The following is a 17,728-nucleotide window of genomic DNA, read 5'->3' as shown; positions in this document are numbered from 1 at the left end:
CAAGAGACAGTATTCAATGTTTCTTCAAGTCTTTCCATGGCTCCTGGGCATGCCTATGTTTTTAGTAGCTTGCAAACCTATCCTGTCCCTTTTGGTACAGCTGTGGCAAAAAAATAATGCTTATGTTATGTTTCCAATGAGGCTGTTCACACATTTCCAGCTTTGCTCTTCTCAATACAGCACATACATAGGAAAAGCCATCCCCAAAAGCACCAGAGCTCAGTGTTCAGTGAGAAAATACAAGCACACGTGATGCAACATTAATGAACTTTACAACACAGCACTGCAATGCCTCTTCTCTTGGACCACTGGTTTCTTAAAAATGGGAAGAGATGAAGAATGAGCCCTGAGCAATGTGCAGCACAGTGGCCACTCACATATTCAAGTGTGCATTTCAAAATCAGAAACATAAATTTTCTAGCAAAAGAGCCCTGTCAGAACACTTCCCCTGTAACCCCAAAGCAGAACATACCAATCAGAAGAACCCAAAAAATAACATCCCCAAAATCCCCATATTCTATTTCCTCCGCTGAAATATTTAATATTTCAGAGCTATCTTATTATACTATAAATACTGTGATTAACATTTAAACCTTCTAGCCAGCATTAGCAGCAGCTCAGAGCTAAGCTGGCTCTGCAAAATATAAGACATCAGCATCAGACTTCTTGATTTGGCATTATATTTAAACACAATTACTGCTATCTTAACAGTCTTAAAAATAAATGAAAAACAAACCAAATAAATAAAATGAAAGCATAAAATTTGACACATGGAAGGACGACAATAATTTTCTGAATCCTGTGCTGTACAATGGAGATGAGACATACTGCAAGTACACAGCCTAACTGTAACCAGTTAGAGTCTTCTCAGAGCAATGACCAATCTGTTATGCTCTGAATAATTTTTTAATGTTTCAATACTGCATCCAAGTGAGCTTTTATATTAAAAAAACCATAACTTAAGGACCAGTAAAGCCTGTGCAGTGTGCTTGCTATTAATATACTTCATATACCACCAACAGAAGAAACCTGAAATTATTAACAAAATTTAATTTCAATTGTACTTTCATTAAGAACAAATATGTATCACTATTACAGCACCATCAAAAAGATATAGTAGTACAAGGTCCACTGCAGATAGTTTCTTCTCACTGGCATCAATTTCATTTCCGTAAGTCTTTGTTATTTATGTCTTCTTAGGAGAAGTAAACCCATGCTATTAGTACCAGGATAAACTTAAGAACAATTAATGCTTATTTAACTTTAATTTATAGGTAAAGAAGTCATTACCTGCTTGTATTCACCAACGCAGTTCTGACAGCAGAATCTTTTCTGCTGACCATCAATAGTAAGGACATTGTTTCCAGCTCCTTTACTGGGCAAGTACTCCCCACAATGCTCACAGCAATTCATTATCAAACCATTTGCCATCCTGTATCTATTGAAGCAATGGTCACTGCACAGCTTATGAGTCATATTTTTAAAGCTAACTTCGTGACGAATCTAAAAAATAAAAACAAAAAAGTTTTCTATCACTAGACAAGCACAAAGTTGCCTGAAACTAAGAGACTGGCTAGAAGTCTTACATTTAAATAACCATCTCACTGCTTAAAACCTTGAAATGACCATGAAATACACAAACAGAAAGAGATGTTTCTGTTGTCTCCAACGTACTAGGAAAACACTCAGACTCATCTATGCTTTAGCCTAGAAGGAAAGACCAGAGGGATGGGTCTGGAAATTGCATATGAGAGCAGGCCAATTAATGCAAGTTTTATAAAATGGAAAAACCTGGCATATGAGGATTGGCCAGACATTATTCTGTGTAAAGCAGTAGCCTGAACTATGCTGAGCTCACTAATCAAGAAGGCATCAAGAATAAATACATATATTCATGAGAATTTAAAATTACACATATTCTACAGATGTCTAAAACCATCTGCATTACCTTTCAAAACATACAGAAAAAAAAATAGGTAATACAGTGGATCATTACATTTTCCCATCAGCAATTCTTTTATGTTAGAGATCTGGGTTATAATTACAAGATTCTATGCCTAACAGAACACATTATCAGCAAAAGGCAGTTCAAGTTTCTCAAACAAATATCAAGTTCTTGGAATACTTTCTTCCTTCAGCTGCTCTTTGTGAATATTAAACCTGTGTATTTTAGTATCTCAAAATCCTCAAGATTTTACATTTTCTTAATTTCAGTATTCATATTTCAGAATATAAGGTATTAATATGTCATTATTGAGAAAGACAAAAAACAGTCAACCAGACCTCAGTTAGTTTACCACATATCGTGCATCTTGATTTATTCAAGGCTCCTTTTGAGGGATTCTGCTTATCTTCATAGAAGGACAAACATGATGTACTGCAAAACTCCTGGAAAGACTCACTTGAATCTACTTGAGCAACAATAGTACCTTTCATTGTTGTTATATCTCTGAAATAAATAAATAAATAAATAAATAAAAATAAAAGTGCTTATGTTTTTACTTCTATAAACAGGAACACTTCACATGTTGTAAGAGTCATTCTTCCTTTCAAGGTTTACATTTCAAAACAGTTTCTTTAGTGTACAGTTGCTAGCCACAAAATGAATACCAAGTTTGATGATATTTTTACAACTATTGTAACTAAGTCTATACTGTGTAAACCTCTATGTTTTTCTTTAGCTTTGAGTTATTTTTTCCCATTAAATTATTCCAGAACTAAGTAGTATCAATGCACCATTAGATGTAGTTATGGCAAACTCAGTGTTTTCCAAAAAACTAACACAGCAAATTTGAGCTAGCCATTTTACAATGGCTTTTCCTTTTACAAAAAAGCTGTATGTAAGTTTCATACAAAAAATTCAGATTTATAATAAAAAGCAGGAAATTTTGTTTGTAGGTATTTTCGGTATTAATCTCAGGACAGGATGAGAGGAAGAAAGTTGTTTTTTCATATTTTTAAACTTATAAACAACCAAAAAGCTCAGAACTCTACCACAAATGTGCCTAGAAGTTCTATCATTCAAAATTTACAAAAGTTAATTCCATCATTCCTTTAAAAAGTTCCAAAGCATCTGAGCAGTTCATGCAGCTCTCCATGGAATTCTGCCAATTTAACACCTTAAACCAGAAAACCAACCACCAATAAAAGTAATTTGAAATTGAACAAACCTTGTTCTAACCAGACAGACTTTCACTGTCCCAAGCTAATACACACCATATATTACAAGAAGTAAGGAGAGGAAATAAAAGCCTCCTCCTTTGCCTTCTAAGTAAAAAACCCACAAAAATCTAAAATCTATTATTGACATATAGGAAATGCTACTGGGTAGAAATATAAGAACAATTATCGTGCCCATCTGGATCACCAGTTGGAAAACATATGCCCCACACACTCATACCTATAAGTTTTAAAACCAAGATGAGTAAAAACTACTGGGAAAACAGGGAAAAGGTATGTTTCCCTAGATACTTCCTTGAAAATTCACTTGTACAGCCCTGATACCAACACTTGCAAGCTTGCCTTCTTCCATCAAGGGGAAGTCAGCAGAGTTTGGCTTACCCTTTGGAGAATCAAGATTTGTGTCAGGGAGTGCCATCATTCCTGTTCTGCAAAATAAAGGCAGAGCTTCTGCCCTGTGGAGCTTGCTATTTATGTATGAAAAGGGATTTATAATAAAAAGAAAAGGGATTTATAATAAAATACCTAAGAATTTTGACTTTTCCTCTTGGGTTATAAAGAGGAACAGTGCCACAGAGGAACAATTTAGTGCACATACTAAGACTAACATCACTTCAAAAACTGTCAAAGGTGACTTCAGAAAGATTTTCTTTAATCTCAAAAGCTAGAAATAAGGCACTTTCCTCATCATTCAAAAAAGCCCTTTCCATTAGGGCAGTTTTGTACATAGCCTCTTGCAATACACAGCTTAATTATCTCCAAAGTGGCAAAGGAGCATGGGTTTAGCTGTGATTTCAGACAGAGAAGATTTGTCTAATCTTCATCTTTACAGATCATGCAACTAGCAGAATATGGCAGTCACTAGATTATGTCTGAAAAAAAATATTAGTGCATAAACACATAACAAGCCAATAGAAAGAAGCATTATTTTTAACTAGCCCTGTAGAGGGAAGGGTTCAGAGAATTTGAGCTTTTAACATAGATTTTTTTTAAAAACCTAGAATATCTTACATTTTCTAGGCTTTCAGGGTACCACAGTATGAGTATGCAGGATATCAATGTTTTCTGTAGCTTATTTTTACTGAGTGCCAAGGAGAAAAAAAGACCAATAGCTTGCATCCCAATAGTAGCCATTAATCCAGCACACTGGACAGTAATGTAAAAGATTTTTTTACTAGTTTAAATCTGTGATTGAGCTCTCAGGAGCACACACTAGCAAAGGCAATCTTTATTGCAAGCCTTCTTTAGTTCAGCAAAAATTCATCCTTTAACCAGTGTCACTGCAGCATGTACCAGACTGAGAATATGAAAAAGTGCAAAAAGCTCATTAAACAGTACACTGAAAGTAAGAGTACAGCCAGTCTATACACTTAACACTACAACAACACAATTACAGAAGGCTTCTCTTTGGCAGTTTCAAGTCTGGCAAATTAGGAAAAACTGCAAGTCAAATCTACCCAGTAATTTAAAATAAGCCACTTCTAGCTATGCTTTTGACTCCCTCTACACCACCCACTTAAGGTATCTTCAGCTACAAAATTGCCAGTTGCCCCACTTACGGGGAAAACCTAAGGCTTTCACTATCCCCCTATGACCAAGAGTGGAAGAACTCCCAAGTTGCTTCCAGCTTCTTGCAAGTATGACTTTGTCATCCTTTTAAAGTCTCTTGATTTTACATCTTCATCTATCAAAATGAGTGCATTCTACACAACACATGGTCCACTTTTTTCAGAAAGGACCTCATATATGAAGTATATCTTGTCACAAAGTATGGCACAACTTGGACACCTTACCTTTAAAAAAAAAAAAAATCATTTATTTTTAGTGTCTTGGCTTTCGATAAAATAATGTCCCATACTCTGAATTCAAAAGCTTGTATTATTTTGTTAGACACAGAGAATTCAACATTTCCAGACACTAAAGCAACACTATATAAAGCATTTACATAATCAGATTTTATATCATTAATGGAGGCATTCTCATGCACATGTAAGTATCTTAAAAGTACCGAATGTAGGTGCTAGAGTGAAACAAAATAAAAAACTCACTTTCTGCACATGACACAAAGTTTCTTTGGAGTGGGTTTGTGTGAAAATGAAGAGAGGCAGGTAGTGGAGCAGAAAAGGTGAGCTGATCCTTTCCGCTGATAGGCAGTCTGTCCCTTCTGTAAAGGCTTTTTGCAGTTCGCACACGTGACTTTAACCTGCTTAGAAGGCTGTTGCTGGGGAGAAGGCTGGAAAATTTGCTTAGGAAGGGATGCTACAGGTGACAAGGAATCCACACCTGGTTGCTTCTGATTCCTAGGAAAGGAAGCTGACTGGGATATCCAAGAATCTTCAAGACAAAAAACCCAAACATAAAAGTAAATCAACAGACACACATGCATGTACAGAATAGTATTCACAGATGTATCATCATAAAATCATTTTTCTGTGGGAATGACCACAGAAGACATTTTAATTTCAGGCTTAATGTAAAAAACCCTGTTTGATGGTACCACTCTCCATTTCTACAAAGCTTCAGAACATGAACAAATTTCAGGATGCTCCCATCCTACATCTAGTGACAGGTTTTGCACATTTCAATTCACTTGCACTGGGTCTGCAAGCTGGCAATCTTATCTTCACACAAAAAAACTGCAATTAAAAAAAAGAGACCCACAGACAACACAGAATTTCTAAACCAATGTTTGGAGACAAACTCTGCAAATTTAGATCCAAAATTTTCATTAGTTATTTTGTTCTAAAGCTTTAACAAGCATAATGTGTCCAGCCTCCATGATACACCCTAGAACTGGCTCCTAGTCCAGCCTGCAGCCAGAGAACTATACTGTATAGCAGTGAACATCCAAAGTCATGAGAGAAACAACTTCCTCAGCAGAAATCAGTGAACCTAGAAAATAGTATTTTAAGTTCTGGCAGTACACAGATCCATGCCCCCATGTTTCAGACTCCACTAGTGTTTACTCTGTATTTTTTTGAAAATAAACTACCATGGAACAAAGTTATCTTTGCCCAATCTTTTGTAGCATAAGTAACTCCTATAACAAGAATGTAAGCAAGACATTTTTCTGAAAGAAATACATCTATGAAGATCATATGTTAAATTACATGCTCCGTATCTTGGTCTGCAGCAGAAGATACAGCTCTGGGGGGGAAAAGAAATCCCCCAACAAACTGCCATTCCTAGGCTTTTCTCTGGAATTTGAGCTTTCATTTAAAGTGATTATCATCAGAATTTAGAAATGTTTACCTTCTGAAGACTGAATTAAAACTGAAAAAAACAATTTTGCATGATAAAAACCATTTGCACAAATTTTCAATAGTGTGCCAGTTATACCAAACACTGTGCCAGCCCTTGGGACTTACCTAGCCTTGAATGTTTTACTGGAGTGATTGAGAGTATTTCTGGAGTGTTAATACAACTAATACCCAAACGTAAGACACATCATTTTAAATTCTATGACTTCAAATAATGTAAACATTAACCTACAGACTAAAGCAACTGCCCACACCTTAAGAGACATTATTTTGGTCCATAATTGTTTATTAAATAAAGGGAACCCTTTCCTCCTGTTCTCTGCATTTCTTTCTTTCCCCAAAGCATTCTATTAACAACATATTCTGATGCATAGCTTTAAAATCCATTTAGGGACAAAGTTCCAAGAACACTTGTTAGGACAAGAAACAACATACATTCCTTAGAAGGTAAAAGAGCATTTTCAGGTGTGACTTTTTTAGCTGTCAAGAATGTCCTACTACTCAGCCATTTAAGACAATCTAGAAATTTACCTGTTGTAGTGCTTGAGAGTAAACAGAAGAGCTGGAAGGAAAAGGTGAAGGGAAAAGGACACAAAACAAAACACATTTGTCTTAAAAGTGTTAAAGGTGTTTACCTTTGAAGGCATGAATATCCTTACTGACAAACTAAGACAAGCTACCAGAGCGCTTAGAATTAAAATTAAGTGCCCTCTTTAAACTTTTCTGTACTTCTACTACTTTAAATATACTATTATCCTGGCAGCACCTTAATACCTCAAAACATTCTTTTGTTTTAGATTTCAAGTGAAAGCACATTGCCTCTCTTACCAGGAATACACAGCATGTGCAATAGAGCTACAGTAGTGCTCAACTGCCAGTCATGAAAACTTGAGTTTGCCACTCATTCTAGTTTGAAACATTCAGCACGACTAATACCTAATTAAAGTAGGTAATAACATCTCTTTAAGGTTATTTCAATTATTCCTTATTTTCTTAAGGCCTCAGATAGCCTCCCTTGATATTTTGTTGCAATTTTCCTTCCATAAACATATAAGAAAAGCATCAGAAGACCTTGACTTTTTTTCTTTTACTTTTTCCATATTCCAGCTTCATAGATACCCATTTTATATTATGCCTTTTCTTCACATCTCACTTCTCAGCCATTCTACCTCCTTTGTTTAAAGTTCTCTATAAAGGATCTGAAAAATCCAATTTTCATGTCCTTGAACTGAGGTGTATCACACTTCCTTAGTTAATTCGAGGTGAGTTTTCATACCTCACTGCCTTATGTCTTCATCCTTCAAGCACCTACCTGCAATTCTGTAATGGCCAAGTTTATGTCACTATACAGTGCCATGTTCAACCACATGTTACTGCTATGGCTTTTCAGGTTGGTCTCCTTCCTTCTTACTCATTCCTGCTCTAAAGCGCTATAAAATTATCCTTTCCTGTCATTCGTACCAATTTATTACAGAGTCATCTGGCAAAAATTTTTTTTTTTTTTAAAGCTGAAAAGAATTCTTTCCCACATCTTGGGGCAGAGGTGGGAAAGAAGACAGTACTGCAGTTTTACACAGGTATACATCTTTTGAAACACAATGAGCTACACACAGTTGGATTAACACCTGGTTCACATCAGGGCAATTGTAAACTGCATCTTCAATTTGTTAAGGTGTTGGCTCTTTCTCTGGAGCCTTTCTGAAGCACAAAAACTAGATTCCATTGAGAGAAACAAAAGCTCCACTCCAAAGCACATCTACATGGACTTCATCTACCTGGACCTCTCCCAAGACCTTAGATATGGTCCCCCCACAAGGTTCTTGCTGCTGAATTGGAGACATATCTCATGGATAAAGAATTAGCTGGATGGCTGCACCCCAAGAATTACAGTTCATGGCTCAATGTCCAAGTGGGAACCAGTAACAAGTGGTGCCCTCCAAAGGTCTGTACTGGGACTGATATTATTTAGTTTTTTTTTTCAACAACACAGACAGTGAGATTAAGCAGACTCTCGGCAGGTTTGCTGTGAACACCAAGCTGGGTGGTGCAATTGATAAGCCAGAAGGGACAGTATGCCATCCAGAGGGATCTGGACAGCCTGGATGAATGAGCCCATGGAAAACTCCAAGCCCAACAAGGCCAAGTGCAAGGTCAGCCAGGGCAATCTTCAATACCAATACAAACTGGGGGCTGAATGGATTGAGGGCAGCCCTGTGGAGGAGGACTGTGGGGGACCAGTAGATATAAAACTAGACATAAACCAGCAACCTGTGCTTACAGACCAAAAAGTCACTCATATCCTGTCTGTGGTGATTCTGTCCCTCTGCTCTGCTGAGAGCCCACCTGCAAAATACTGCATCTAGCTCTGAGGTCCCCTGTACAAGACAGAAATGGGCCTGTTAAAGCAAGCACAGAAGAGGGTTACAAGAAGTGACAGAATGCTTGAACACCTCTCCTGTGAAGAAAAGCAAAGAGTTGGGAGTTGCTCTGTCTGAAGAGAAGGCTGGGGAGACCATACTGCAGTCTTTCAACATATAAAGCGGGGTTACAGAAAAAGATGCACTGAGATTTGTTAACAAGAACTGGAGTAACAGGACAAGAGGCAGTACCTTTAAATTGAAAGAGAATACGTTTATATTGGTCATGAGACAGAACTGACAATTCTTTTACAATAAAGGTGGCAAGACACAGGAACAGGTTATCCAGAGAAGCTATGGATGCCTCATCTGTGAGTGCTCCAGGCCAGGTTGGATGGGGCTTTGAGCAACCCTTCCTTTGAGCAAGGAAAGATGTCCCTGCCACGGCAGGGTGGTTGGATGAGCTGATCTTTAAATGTCCATTCCAATCCAACCCATTCTATCATAGGCACGCCAATGCCTACTGGGGACATCAGACTCTAAATTAATGTGTAGGACACAAGTGTCTCTGTTATACACCTACTGCTTCATATACAGAAGAGGTACCTACTCAAGGAAAATAGATTAACACTGATCCAGAAGAAATCTTCCAAACCACATATAATCACAGATTCATTTAGGTTGGAGAAGATGCCCAAGATCATCAAATCCAACCATTAACCCAGCACTCCCACTAAACTGTGTCCCTGAGTGCCACATCTACACCCCTTTTAAGTATCTCCAGGGTTTGAAAACACTTTCTTGGGCAGCCTGTTCCATTACTTAATCCTTTTGGTGAAGGCATGTTTCCTAATGTATTATGCCACTGAGCATATTTTATTCTAGTCACAGATAAGGTAGTGACGGGCATGAAGGGAATCAAGATCTTTCATACATATTAAGCTAAAAGACTAAGCAGTGTCACTGCCAAAAACACTTAAATCAAAACTTCTATAATCATTTTATTTCACAACTTATTTTCAGCCTTTAAGGAAAAATTCAAAATTGCAACTTACCAGGATTATGATGAGTCACAGATTCTCCATTTTGAAATACATCTCCAGCCACGTTCATTCTACCAGGATTGAAAGGTCCTACACCAGTCTTGGTCTGTGAAGTCAAAGATGGGGTGTATGTTTGCAAATTAACACCAAAATTATCTGACTGCAGTCCGTTAGATACATCTCCCAAGCTGGCATTGTGCAGTGACGTTACATGTGTAATCATTAGGTTCATGTCACGCCCGTCACCATCATTTTCTAAATGACTGACACTGACAGATCTCATAGCACCTGTTTCTAATGTAGTGACATTAGCAATCTGAATTTCTGAGTCTGGTTCTGTGGTTATACCACTATTACCTATCCCTGAATTTACCTTACTTCTTGAAAAACTGGAAGGTGAGAATTCCATTTCGTTGGTTCTATTTTTACACTCTGGAAGTCTTCGTTCATTAAAACTGGAAGCATTCTTCTCTTGTCCTTGATTTGTTTCAATATCTTCTTCATCGTCAATAATAATAGTCTCACTTATACTCCCCTTTCGAGAACTTAAGTCTTTTGGAGAAGGAAGCATTTTGCAATCATTTCCTTTAAGTTCTTCATTTTTAGATGATGTAAATGCAGCGTTCCTTTGGTCTGCTACCAGTGACGTAGAATTTTGCGGAGGTTGTATAGGCTCGATAAAAACTACATCATCATCATCTTCTATAGGCGAGTTTTGGAATTTATTAGGTCTAGAAACTAAAGAACTTGGTGGCCCTCCAAATGTATTTCCTACATTTGCAAGACCTGCTGCCATGGTGGTATTCCCTAGCAGACTAGGAGTATTTTCAGACAAGTCTAATCCTCCCAGAGGACCCGTGTCCATTCCAGATCTGCTGTTTGAAGAAAAACATAAAGCAAGAAAAGAACACATCCAACTTCAGAGTAAGATACTACTTTCCAGTAACAATTCTTAAAAATAACTACTGAATTAATAGTTCCAGATTTTATTTTCTTCCTGAGATAATATGAAGGAAAATTTAGTTTTTCTATGCTCCTTTTTGAATGTCTTAACATCCAATTACTTTCTAATACTATACTAGCAAAAAATATGCAATTGCTACACATCAAAATGTTTTATCAATACTTTTACACACAGGAAACAGAATTTTCAGTGCCATTTATTAAATGATCCCAATCTCACAGTCCCTTTCCCACCCCATGTATGCAAGCAATTATACTCTAGCACTGCATTTGCTAGATGGCAAAGCAAGGTCAAGATTTAGGCACACAGAAAGATAAAGTGAATTCCTATTAAATTTTGGCCCTATTAGGAACGTTAACAACTTTGACATTCAACTGATTTTCCCCCAACCCCACACTGTGAAAGCTCCTTAGGTAGCCACAAGATGACTGGAACAAAGAAGTAAGGAAGAGATATATAGGAAACCCTTGCATGTGACAAAAATAGATACATTATTGAGCAGCAGAAAGTGGACAGCAACCTCTCATTTGTAGCCACTACAGACTGGCAGCTCATTTGAAGTCCTGACTTATTACCTCATGCTCCTGCAACTTTCAGTGACTTTGTCTTATTTCTTTTTCAGAGCAAGCAGTGTTTATTCAGGCTACTTCCCTACAGCTACTTTGCCTGGGGAGCTCTCTTTGCTTTTAGTAATTGTTCAGTTTGGGGAATCTGTTCTGCATAAATGTCAATTCAACCATGAATTAAAAAAATATAAAAGTCAACCTGGATATAATCAAAGCTAAAAGACCTAAGATGGCTCTGAAAGACATCTGCACTAAAGATTAGTAACTTAAACTGATCTTGATACACTACTACAAGAAAAATACAGACATAATTATAATTTGGGTATGTCTTGGCGTAAACACTGATCTGTGACATCACTGAGTTTGTGTGGAAGGTCAGAAGCAGCTATCTGTGCTTTTTTATAAAACCTTTATTACAGGAAGGTAAATACAAGAAGTAGAAATATCCTGCTCATCTATACTTACCCATCCAGAAATCCACTGCAATCTGTTTACCTTAATAAGTTGCTCCAAGCACTTTTATTTTCTTTCCTGTGGAGAAACTGCTCTTGTACCAACTTGGTGCCTTTCACAAAAGTACTGTGGTCTGAAACAGGGTTAAAACAAACATTAGCTACCCAAAACTATTTCCTCATCTCAAGCATCATCTGCCAGCTATGTTCCTTACACCAACTTTCTTCTAAATTTACAGTTTAAGTTCAAACCTGACTTTAGCACCATTATCCTCCACTAAGAGAGAATGTGAGTCTATTCAATCCCTGCTGCGAATAAAGCAGCAACAGTACTCTGAGATCTTCTACTCTGTCACATTACACATCCAGAAGGCTTTATAGAGGGGAAAAATATGCAATGTTTGGTAAGAGACAGACATACATAACTGCAACCAAGTAATCAAACATTAGAATTAAGAAGTATACCTGTAATAGAATACTAAGGAAATAAATTATTCAAGTAAACTAAGCAACTGAGAAAAAACATCTTGGCAGTTACACTTCCTTCATTTTTATTGCGTCAACCTCCTTGCGGCCTGTAGCAGAATACACTAAGCTAAAATTAAAATATAAAAGGAAAACTACGGGACATAAAAATCAGGCCTACAATGCAATATAAACCTTACACTGCCATTATTTTTCAACTTGTATATATGCACTGCAGTGATACTTAGAACAGATTCAGGCATCCATCGCCTGTATTAACACATGTGATCACTCACAAGAGACTGAAAATGTTCAAAGTTCAAGCATCTATTTATTCTTCAGGTTTTGTAAGAGTCATTAGGTTTTCCAGACTTGGCAGCATTTTTACATTAGAGAGCATCAACTTGTTAGTAGTTATCTACTGTTTGAGGACAGCTCTTAAAACCCCCAACAGTAAAAATGCCCAGAGGAATAAAGCTCAAATATTCTTCTACACATTTGCACTACTCAAGCCCTGCTGACCATCAATTGAGCAGGAGCAGGGAGGGCAGGACCAGGGCCAAGCAGTAAAGCTGTGAACCAGATTAATCCTAGAGGAGAGGCAGGCGACCACCTTTAAATTCCTTCATATGTCAGCCTCACAGACAAATGCCATTATGTAACAGCATTTGAACCACAATAAAGGGAACACTGAATTGGAATGAAAGAAGGTTTCTTACCAAGAAAATTGTATTATCAATGTAGTTGGCATATGCATCCCTGGAAATCAGTCAGTTACACTGAAAATTAATTTAATCCAATATTCTCTTTCACTTTTACTTTTTCCTCTAGGGCTGAATAACTCAAAGTTAGCTTTTTCTGCATCTCAGATTTTGCTGAAAAGAATTAATTTAATTTTTAAACTTTCACAGGTTTATTCTATATATTTTCTTTTTCTACAAGGACAAAAGCACCACAAGCACATAAAGCTTCTAATAAAGTTTCAAACATACTCGAACAGATGTGAGCAGGGAAAAAATGAGACTATGCCAAGACTACACCCTAGGCTTGACTCAAAACCTTTGTGATTCCTATTTTCACAAATCCTTAGCAGAAAGACAGACTTGGGCTGTATTACAGTACATGCAAAGTTAAGACTCAAAACACGTATCTTTTTGCCTAAATCTATTTACTTTCTCCACAAAGCTCCTAGGTTTTAATGAGTTGTACTGCTAAGTATTAAAAAAATAAAAATTTGTGTTTAACTACTAGTGCAAAGTCATAAGCAAAATCTGCATATATTTCCCTGCAAATAACTCCCACCTCCCAACAACAAAATTACCCATAAAATGTGCAAAATGAGATAGCTTGTTTTCTCCAAGTAGAAACAACAAGGAGAAACATAAAAACCACGTACGCAATGTCACAGTCAGTACTTCTAAATGAAAAACTACCCCAAAAAAAAGTGACTTAAAAAAAAAATGTTTAGAATGGAAAACCAGGAAAAAACTCATACCTCAAAACAGGCAACAGCAAAAGATGCTTTACAATAGAAATACAATTATTAGAAACCCATGAGATTTGTTAGACTGATCACCGGGCAAATTGTTGAGATTTAGGGGGAAAAAACTAAACTGAAACAGAAAAAACCCCAACCAACTAACAAAACAAAACCCCAACTCAACAACAACAAAACCAAATAATTCATAAAAAACCCAATGAACAAATGCCTCAAACAAAAAATCCCAACCAACCAACAAGAAAACAACCCACAAAACAGCGAAACTTAGTTTGCAGAAAATACATGTTCAATACTGCTGAAGAACAAGCTCAAGGCTTTGTGGTGGTACATAGACACCAAAATCACATCTGGACAGAAACAGAAGCACTACCAATATTCAACAGCCTTGAACCAGGCCTTGTGTGTCCCTCTTAATTTAAGCTACATCACTCACCTATTAAAAGTCTTCACGCTGAAATCAATTACGATCCCATTGCTTTGTTCGAGGCTTAATTTCTGCAAGAAGAGACAAAATGTAGGCACTTCTTCAGAATGATAACAACTACAACAGCTCTTAAAACACTTAAGTAATACTTGTAGGGTCAACTCCACTGATGAATGATAAGAGAGTTAAAGTTATCATGAATTGCAGAAACCCAGGTGAGGTGTACCAGTACCTCAAAAAAACCCATCAACTCTGCTTTAACAAAAGCAGAAACTGGAATTTAAATGCCTTTACCAAATGCCATTAATAACACATGGAATGAAGGTGACAGAAGATCAAAGTCACAGTTATGCACCCTCAGCGCAAAAACACAAAAATCAAGAGGAGTCACTGAAATCTGGCTAAAACTGCAGTTCCACCAAAACAGACATCCAAAGTAGGAGCACCATGTACACGTTTCCCTATCAATGCTATAACCCTAAAAACAAAAAAGAAAACTTGAAAGACTACTTTGGAAATAATGCATAACTGAGACATCTTCAGACATGAACAGATAAACAAAATTTAGGAGACAGTATCCTAAGAAACAAATACTGGAACAAAAAGAAAGGGAATTATCTGCCTCAGCAAAAGATTACTACTTTCTGCTAGGAAAGCACAGTATCATAACTAAATTATTTACCTAAGGAGGTACTGGGCTACTTTTAAATTCCACACCCCAAGCAGAAGAAACAGCCCATTAATGGTATGCTACCAATCGCTTCCACTCAACAGTGACACCACAGGTGAGATAATGAGCATGAGACTGCAAAGTACTCTCATTGCCATTATCTCACTATGGTGAGATAATTACTCACCCTAACTACTTAACTACTGTTTTAGCTACTTTTAACTACTGCTGTGCAAACTAGGGCAGGGGGGAAGTAAAGTCAGCCCACCACCGAATGATGGGAAAAATTTTTACAACTCAGTCAACTTCAACCACCTAGAGAACTCTCTGAAGAAAAAGCAAATCTTAGTTTAACTCTGGGCCACGCAACATCGTTCAAGGTGTGATTATCCAGACAGCACCCCAGAAGAGCATATCTCAATTCCCAGGGGAATAAAAACAAATACAAAAAACCTCATTACCTCAACATCTGGCTTCAGAAAGAACAACCTCGGTGGGAGGAGAAGAAATGGAGCAGCTAGAACAAAAAGCTTGCAAGCACAAAGGTCATTTAAAAAACTCACTGTATTATGCATACAACCAGCCCAAAAAGACTCCAAAAACCCAATAGAGACTACTATCAGGAAGACTCTAACCTAAAAAAGTGCTGCAATTTTACTGGGGGGATGTTTTATATAAATTTCATACACCTTTTGGTTAGAAACAGGCTACAGACCTATGTCAGAGCAACAGTTTGTCTAAAATCCCAATTCTTGTCAATTTTACCATCCGTAAAATTTTCCTGAAGTAAAAGAGTATCCATGAAGCCTGATCCAGAAAACACAGAATAAATTCTTTGCACTGATGTTCAGTAAGGAAAAGATCACGGAAGATCATATCTAAGCTCTCTTTCTACGGGTCAGGTCAGAGGAAAAATGTTGCATCAAAGTGCTAACAGAGGAGGATTTTAGAACAAATCACCAGGGTCATGTGGAAGTCACTTAAGATTTCTAAAGGCAGTCAGCAATTTTTTATTTCAGTATCTGCAACCAATTACTTAAGCAGAAGGCAGAACAATTACTCAGACTACAGTCCTATCTCTATCACTAAATTAACTGATAGAAATTACAACCGAATAAATACACAAAAAAAAAAAAAAACAAACATAGGGGAGGAGAGTAATACAAATTTTGAAATGAAAAGGTAATGTCTCACAGGACTACTGCCAAAATCTATTGAAGGCTTCACATACTTTTTGACCAACCCTGATTAAACAGGGATATCCCACTGAAGTCTTCCAAAAGGCACCCAAACACTGTACTTAGTGAAGACTGCTGTGGAAATTATCTACAATAAAGATTTTGAGAAGATATTCTCGGGGGGATTTGCAATTATTTAAAGAGAAAAATATCACGTGTTGTTCATTGTTACCACAATAAAGACAACCCCAAGTTACCACAGGGGTTCCAAAATAAAAGACACAGATCAACCTATGTAAGTCAGCCAAGAGATAGTGACTCCCAAAATGAGTGCTTCCTAATCATACAAACTTATTCACAGCAGCTGAAAACACAAACTGATTGTAAAGCACTGTGGCAGGAAAAATCAGCAGTGATAAATGCAAGGTAATGAACAGGGGGAAAGAATACACATAATTTGAGATCCCAGTTGCAACCTTCTCACTCTTTCAAATCAAAGCTACTCAATCATCAACAACCAAAGAGGGGGAAAAAAGAATCAAATAAAACAAAGAGCACATTTGTTACTACAGAACAAACATACTTCACCAGCATCTTGCTTATCATGAGATGTTCAGATCACTCACTTTTCAGAGAAAGGGAGAAACAGATGAGTTACATGAACAATTTATACTCATGAAAAATACTTCTCTTTGAAATGAAAACTCAAGGAAGATCCTAAATCTGAAAGAATAAGAAAAAAATACAGATGATAAGAGCTGCCCAGTGTTTTGAAAGAACAAAAAGGTGCCAAATAAATCATTAAGAAGCTTTAATAATCTATTGTGCATGAACACATTTTGCCAATTGGGAGAGTCAATACTGTAGAAGGCTACAGAGGTCAGAAATGCAAACAGGGATTGGGCAAACATGAAATAAATGCACTGATGACTTAAAACACAGTGATTCAAAGGAAACTACAAAACTTTTGGCCAGCCAGCTGAAAACCAGAATACACCTGCAGAAAAATCAGCCTTTAACTGAAAAGCTTCTAGTCCTATACATCCCTGTTGCAAACAAGTTACCCAACTGTCTATTTGCCTAGTACAGCAATTACCCTAACATAGGAGAGTAACAATAATCTTACATACAAAAGAAGTATCACTAGCCTCACGGAAACTCTATCCATTTACCCCAAAAAACCTAAATTTCAGCTCATGGCTCTGAAGCTGACTTCAGAGGGATGGGTTTCAACATTTTGCGATAATGTTTGAGCCTTACTGAACATGTCCTGATGTTCTGTGAGGCTATCCAGTTCTAATGGTCACTTCCTGACCCTGACATTCATTTGATCATAATATCAATTAATTCCTTAATTCTGCTAGTTTCTGAAGTCCCTCTCCTTATTACAGAAAATCACTTATCACTTGACTTTCCTTTTGTCTGATGATCACAAGCTCGGTACAGACCATCTACAAAGCAGCTATCAAGAAGCTCTCCAGCTTAATGTTTTGCTACAGCTCAGGAACACTCACTCCCTACACAGCCAGATGCAACCCATGTACCACAGCTTTCTTGGGGTATGAACCATCAACCCAGTGGCTGGCTGAATATGCCACAGTTCACCCCAAAACCAAAGTAAACTAATTAAAATCACCTAAAAGAAGCACTTTTTCACTGCAATTGAAG

General features: G+C 37.2%; 1 protein-coding gene across 1 annotated transcript in view; it reads right to left on the bottom strand.

The window, feature by feature from the left end:
* The window catches only part of ZMYM2 (zinc finger MYM-type containing 2), an 88,152-nt gene that overhangs the window by 57,026 nt on the left and 13,398 nt on the right, over positions 1-17,728 (bottom strand). The window contains exons 2-8 of the mRNA XM_058824279.1: positions 14,222-14,283; positions 11,836-11,956; positions 10,214-10,715; positions 9,853-9,946; positions 5,229-5,514; positions 2,284-2,449; positions 1,291-1,503 (exon numbers count right to left, since the gene is read on the bottom strand). Of these exons, the coding sequence (XP_058680262.1) occupies positions 1,291-1,503; positions 2,284-2,449; positions 5,229-5,514; positions 9,853-9,946; positions 10,214-10,705 (1,251 nt within the window). The 5' untranslated portion in view covers positions 10,706-10,715; positions 11,836-11,956; positions 14,222-14,283. The remainder of the gene's footprint in view (positions 1-1,290; positions 1,504-2,283; positions 2,450-5,228; positions 5,515-9,852; positions 9,947-10,213; positions 10,716-11,835; positions 11,957-14,221; positions 14,284-17,728) is intronic.

Source organism: Ammospiza caudacuta, chromosome 2, assembly GCF_027887145.1.
Source record: "Ammospiza caudacuta isolate bAmmCau1 chromosome 2, bAmmCau1.pri, whole genome shotgun sequence".
Lineage (NCBI taxonomy): Eukaryota > Metazoa > Chordata > Aves > Passeriformes > Passerellidae > Ammospiza > Ammospiza caudacuta.
The sequence above is the reverse complement of the archived record's forward strand: the minus strand, read 5'-3'. Positions and strand labels throughout refer to the sequence as shown.